Here is a 7,109-nt window from a genome sequence, read left to right on the forward strand (position 1 = left end):
AAAATGTATTTCAGAGGGAAAGGCAACAGATTAAATAACAAAACAGCAATAAACAACATCAAAATGGAAACCCACTGAGAAAAAGATTGAAGTGTGCAACCTGGTCATGATTCAAGACTTGAGGGACATATCTGCTAGTGGTTTTCTTTATGAACATGAATAGTCTTTTGTTATAGCAAGACTATCCCCTATACATTTTTTGTGGATCAGAGATTGTGCTGCTAGGCTTCAACAAGCCAGGCACAAGTGTAGCACAAACAGAGTTTTAATCAGGAAAGGTTCTTGATCTGTTTTGAGGTTTTCACATTAGCAGATCTTGTCAGTGTATGTGCAGCATATTCTCATTTTGCTCTTTACTAACATCAACCTTTTTCGTCCTCCACTAGGGCTCACTTCAAAACATTTGTCCCTCAGTTCCAGGAGGCAGCATTTGCCAATGGAAAACTCTAAGATAAAAGGGGTAAAACAGCTTATCCTGAGAGGATGCCAAACAGTCATGTCCAAATGCCTGTCAACAGACTTCAAGATGGCTTCCTGCAAAGAATTTGGACTTCAGTCTCTCTTAGTGTGTTTTGCCTCTGGAATGTAATTGTGATCAGCGCAGATTGAATTTACTCTTGTATAATGAGGACCTTGGCTGGCTAAATATATTATGTGTTCTTTCACTCAGTTTTCCTACATGCACACACATTTTTTTATTTACTAACATGATTTAAATTAAAAATGTATTGGATAGATGTGATTTCCCCCCCTTGTGATGACTTATTTCTATCATTGTTTTCCTATGCCAGTGTTTGGGGCTTTTCTGTAAAATTTTCCTTAATAGAATTTCAACTTTTGGCACATTAGAAGTAAACACTTTGAGCAATAAGTCCACTGGAGAAAGTGCTACCATATTACACCTTTATAATTTCCCAAAATTCATCTCCACATGAGCCTGAAAGAATACAACTAGAGAAACCTTTAAGTGCCACGAAAGTGGCCTTGATGGCACATAACTTTTCGTATTTCTAATTGGAAGGCTCCCCCCTCCCCAATTGTAAGATACAGCTTCATACTTTGGTTAACAGTACAAAGTTTGAGATGAGCTATCTGGTTACCATCCAACATACTACCTAGAACTGTCTACTATTTGAACACCAGTAGTGTCTAAAAATTGGTTTTGCTGAGTTTTCATGCTGTGACATCATTTTATGTTCTAACTCTGGTGAGAAACATAAATGCCACTGTTGAAAAAGGCTTTGAATGTCAACAGCTTAATTGATTCCTTTATTAATTTATAATGCATAGTCATTCAACCTAAAACTTGCAGTTTATTTCACATCTAGACGACTTTATGAGTAAACATCATTGGATGTATCATCTTTTCTAACACATACATACATACAACCTCTCTGAGCCATTTGTTTTCCTTTCCTGTGATACATTTAGGCAAGCCCCTTGTCTCTGACTAGCAGTGGACTAACTTCCCATATTTTGTAAATAGCTCAGGGTACTTTCCAGCAAGGAATAAAATGTGCATAAGTAGTATGTTGGTTCAGGGAACAAAACTGAAGAATTACTGTTGTATTCAGAACATCTGCAGTTGCCTAATATAATCATTATAGATAGGATTGAATTCAAATATAACTGACATTATAAGGTTGTATCTGAGTAAGGGTGCAATCCTGCTGGTTGTTATGCAAGGCTGAGGAGCTTCAGGATGTGGCATAGCTGCAGTGGACAAGGAAGGATGTTGGCGCCACTGGGCCTCCACCAGCAGACATCCCCTTGCCCCAAGTGTAGCCATGGCACAGTGGCAATGCAGCCAGGGAACACCACCACCATATGGGTGCTGCCAGTTCAGCTTAGACTCACACAAGTGGAGCCAGCGGAAGGCCTGAAAAATGGTGTTCCAGAGGGTGTTGTGGATGAAACTGAGGGGAGGGGGTCTTACATCACATCCTGAGCCTGTCCAGTTTGGTCCTGCAGCCCTCAGTCCCAGCAGCCGATACTCTGGGAAAAGGAGTGGCAGAAGGAAACAGACCCCGTCCTCCCCTCCCAGCAGCTCTTGAACAGAGGTTGGCTGTGACTGCCCCTTCCGCTGGCTCCTCTTCTGCCAGCTTCCAACAAGTTGGATTGCGCCCTTAGTTATACTCAGAATAATATGGATTTGAAATAAATGGTTTTAGGTTGGTCATGACTAACTTAAGTCCACTGATTTCAATAGGTCTGCTTGGTCAGATACCACCTAGACATTCTTAGAATCCTAGGGGGGGTCAGTGTTATATATTATGTCTATAAGAAACTACCAAATTACATTGCCTTTTAATTAACAATCATACCCTTAGATGGAGGGGCAGTGTTCAAAAACACTTTGAACCGCAAGTCAACGAAAATTCTATCTCTGGATTGGCTTTCATGCTTTGATGCTGTCTTTCAGGAGATTTTTTCCACTGGTAAAAACTATGCACTTAGTTTATTTATATTCCACTTGTTCACAATAAACTTCCAAAAACAGCTCACAATAAATATTCTGATAAAAACAACATATTAAAAAAAAGTTACAAAGCATCAGTAAATTCAAGTTAGACAAAGTCCACAATTAGATAAATTCAATATTACAATGAAATAATCTAGACAATGCACAATAAGAACAAAAATAACAGGCCAATAAAATTAAGCTATTCCACATGACTTTTTCTAGTCTTGCTGCACTCCAAGGGGCTGCAGCAGCTGGCTTAAATACAATTCAGAGAGGACAGGATCTTCTTACCAGGCTAGATCGGCCTTCTCCAGCCTAATGCCCTCCAGGTGTTCTGACTTACAGTCCCATCAACCCTGACATTTGGGTGTGCTGGCGTGGGGCTGATGGGATTTGTAGCCCAAAATATCTAGAGGACACAGAGTGGGGAAGACTGGGCTAGTTAGTTCACAGCTGGCTCCCTCATCTCTGCTGCAGAGAAAACAGGGAGCACTAAAAGGGAAGGTCTCAGGAGTGGTTTCTCCAGCCTCCCAGCTGTTCCAGCTGCTAATACTGGTCTTGCTGTACTCCAAGGGACCATATCAGCCTGGTTTAAACACAGTTCAGAGGACGAGCGTTCTTCATCAGGCGCAATGGTTTACAGTGCTTTCTATCTCCACACCAGCATGCTGGGCTAAAAAACTTTTAGAACTACTTCACACAAGTCCACATTTTTTACATCCTGTATGAATCCTGTATGTAGTTCATCACAGGATGAACTGTCTGAATTTAATAAAATACTGAAGTTACTTATAGATCGGATTGGTCACTTAGTGTTGGCCAATGTCAGTCAGTTATACTGTCAAATATTTTAAGATGTTAGTTGTTTTAACAGTTGCAAAAAGACAATAAAATGTAAATGTACTGCCTTCAAGTCGATTCCAATTTATGGCGACCCTATGAATAGGGTTTTCATGAGGCTGAGAGGCAGTGACTGGCCCAAGGTCACCCAGTGAGCTTCATGGCTATGTGGGGATTTGAACCCTGGTCTCCCAGGAACTGACATCTAAATTGAAGATGCTATTGGAGGTCACTGAGTTGTACTTGACTTGAAGGCACATAACAACAACAAATTGAAGTCCATTGCTTTCCAGCACCTATGAGATCACATAGCAAGTGCAGTGGACTTGATGGTAGTTCTGAGGCCTGAACAAATGTGCCCATTTGATCAACTGTGTAGGACTTCAAACCTCATTCCATGGTGGAAATATCTCCTGTGTGAAACAGAACCATTTTATTCCAAATAAGTATGCTTAGGGTCACAGCCTAGGTTCACATTTAGAATTCACAAAAATGATCAAGGTTGCATCTTCCTTCTGGATCAGTTCCATCATTAACTGACCAGTGTCTAAAAACAAATTAGCAAGACCAGGCATTAATGAGCATTTAAGAAACCACAAATTGGCAATTGTTCAGTTACAAAATACAATGCATGCATAGAATCTGATGACTAATAAGTGTAAGAAGCTAAGTACCTCCATCTGCTTCTTTGTAAAGAAGCAATCTCAGTTGTAACTTATGGGTGCATGTAAGAATGCTTCCACATTAGCCCTTTTCTTCTTTTTGGTTGATACCATGTAGCCAGTCATTTATAACTGATAATTCAGACAACCTTCCTCCCAAATGATTACATTATCACTTTATTATGGCTAGTTTAAGTGGGGGACAGAATACTTCTATTGCAGAACTAACAAGAGGAACCATCTCCCCTGGTGCAGAGGAGTGGTCAGTATACTGTTTCGTTGGCATGGTCAATGATATATGCATTAGGTGTTACCACTATTACCTTCACCTCTGCTGCCTGGTGAAACTGTTATGGTGTGTGTGAAAGCGAAATCTTGTCAGTTTACCTCGTCATGTAATTTCATTAAATTTTTACTGTGTTCACCACCACTGATGCACACATGTCCTTTCCTTTTTTTTGACTAAACTATGCATATTCTTCCCAAAGCCTGATGAGGAGGAATGCTGGGCTTCTCCCTGATTTAGTTCATTCTTGTGGCTTCTTACCTGTCCTTCCACCAGGCAGTAACAGTAGATGCTTTCAGATTGCAATTAAAAAAGTAAAAACATTTTGTTAATGTGTGGGAACTTATTGCAGCAGACCAAGGGTAACACTAGTAATAGTTTACAAAAAAAAATGATTTTATTGTTATTAAGAGGCACCACCATAAGATGCTTTGACATTTATGCCAATTTTCTTTTACTATACATTTGGTGCATTCATTAATTACATGGGTAAATAATGAAGATTTGCATGAAAGTATTTGGACTGGAATCAAATCCACAATGACTCATTAAGCAATCTGGGTTCCCTTAGGCAGTCACTGTCTCTATGCCTAACCTACCTCAGAGGGTTATTGGGAAAGTAAAAACAGAGGTGACCCATGTAAGCCATTCTGAGCTTCTCAGAAGGAAAGGATTTAAATACTGCAAATGCATATTGCTAGATGTACAAAATGAGTCTAACGTGATGTGGCATGGCATTGGCAGACCCCTATGCAGGACTGGATCTTCCGCTCAATCGCTATAAACGGAGACCAAATGGCATCCCAGTCTTTGGCATGCCCCCTCCCTCCTTCTGTTCAACTTTGGAATATCTTAATTACTGGTTGGATTTGGAGCCTATTTTCATGACTTTGATAAATGATTTGCATGCATGATGTATCCCTGTCATTAAAATGATACATTTGATTGCATGGATCTGCAATCATTCTCGTGCACATTGTTGCATGGGCACCAATGTTGTAAATTCCTACCCACCCACCGTGATGATAAAAAGAAAACCCAATGTCCAGGTTGCTGTTTCTAGCTTTACCAGTGAAGACAAACATGTTTCGCTGCAAGGAGATCGCATGTGACAAGCACCTCCAAGGCTGTCAGCCCAGGTGATTACCTGCCTCATCTCACCCTAAATCTAAACCTATCTATAAAGCAGTGGAGTAGTTTAAAAGATGAGCTGATGCAAGCTGATGTGTTCCCCACTCCCAACTACTTTTAACAAATTTTTCCTCCAAAGCAGAGAGCAAAGGTAACTACCACCTGAGCTAAAAGAGTTTTAACAAGGTGTTTTTTTCTGGTGGGCATGCATAGGCAGGAGGAGGAGGTTCAGCTCTTCTGCCCTCTCACTCTTGCAGCTCTCACTCACCAACTCTTATTTTACAGATAATCAGCAGGATGCAGGTTGGCTCCTGTTGCTATTCCGTCTAGTTCCAGGCTTCAGGATTTGTGAGGCCTCCCACTCACTTGCCTTCACATGTTTCACTCTTTTCAGCCACTGAACTTCAGCTTCATTTGTACAGCAATTAATTGTGAAGAGGGAATTTGGACAAGAGGGGAAGCAAAGATCAGTTGTTGAACATAATGCTTGGAAGTGTCAAGAAATGAGCAAAGAAAGCAGGCATAGAATATTTAGTAGGTGCCCTGCTGATTTGCCAGGGCCACAATCCAAACCACCAGATGAGTCCCCAGCGTGGCTTAAAAAGAAATAAAACATCTACATGCAAGGCTTTTAATGAATCAATAAAGAATAAACACAATCTTAAATAGCTGGAAAGCAAGCAAATGCTTAATTGCAGGTGCCTTCAGAATAAATAGGGAGTAAAAGTCTAACATTATTTATGCCTGTAGTTCTCTAGAGTTTTCTTGTTTCCAGAACTGGCCGAAGAATTAATACATTCTTGTTGAATAAATGTCCTTTGCAAACCGCCTGCAGTGAAAATTGATCTCTGGGTTGTTACATGTTTTCATCAAAGTGTATTGAAGCCATAATGTTTCTTTTTCCACCAGTGAAAATTGTAAAGTAGTGCCAATGAAATGCAAACCTCTTATGTTTAGTTCCAACTGTGTGGAGCTGTAAAAGTCCTTGACTTGTGGTGTAGCAAATCATTTTTACAAACTGGTTAAGTCTGCCAATGAACCAGGATACCTTTGTCGTGCCTCTGTTTTTGTTCATGATGTTTCAAGCTGATAACAATTTGACATATTGTTTCTTTTCATCCACCATCCCCTACAGCTAAAAGATTTTTTAATAATCGCTTTGAAAATACAAAAAAATTGGGGGTTTGTATGTCTGGAAAGATTGTAGTGCTAGCATAAGGTATCTTATTACCACATCCACAACTAGGGCTTCTGTTTATCTGACTGGGGGTGGGGGGAGGGTGGTCAATGGTGACTGTTTTGGTACAACAGCAGTTGTTGCCACCTGTGCTGATTAGGATGATTTGTCCAGCTTAGCATTTCTTGGCATTGAGATGGTTACCCTGAACATGTGGATTGTGGTTGAACGGTGCTCTGAGTCACTGTTCATAAAATGCTACATCTAGAAAATGCTCTATCCAGAAATGTCCTGAATTCTGTGTCTATGGATACAGGGTGCTGTGTACTCAATAGGGCAATTTATCACATCCAAAAGGGCAATCCCCATGAGATTCTGATTGGAAAACAAAGTGGATCCCTAAATGGTGGGATACTACTGTATTTGACAAAGGGTAGTATTACTTAGTTGATTTATATTCCAACAAGTTCATGGTGGCATCCATGGGTCTTTCCACATCCCCATTTTATCTTCCCAACAACCACGTGAGGTAGGGTGGGCTCCAAGTGA

At 40.4% G+C, this 7,109-nt stretch overlaps 1 protein-coding gene across 1 annotated transcript in view; it reads left to right on the forward strand.

Annotated features, from left to right (window-relative positions):
* BABAM2 (BRISC and BRCA1 A complex member 2) overlaps positions 1-4,575 on the forward strand; it is a 227,782-nt gene extending 223,207 nt beyond the window's left edge. The window contains exon 12 of the mRNA XM_061624941.1: positions 387-4,575. Coding sequence (XP_061480925.1) covers positions 387-450 — 64 coding nt within the window. The 3' untranslated portion in view covers positions 451-4,575. The remainder of the gene's footprint in view (positions 1-386) is intronic.
* The last annotated feature ends 2,534 nt before the right edge of the window (positions 4,576-7,109 follow it).

Source organism: Rhineura floridana, chromosome 4, assembly GCF_030035675.1.
Source record: "Rhineura floridana isolate rRhiFlo1 chromosome 4, rRhiFlo1.hap2, whole genome shotgun sequence".
NCBI lineage: Eukaryota > Metazoa > Chordata > Lepidosauria > Squamata > Rhineuridae > Rhineura > Rhineura floridana.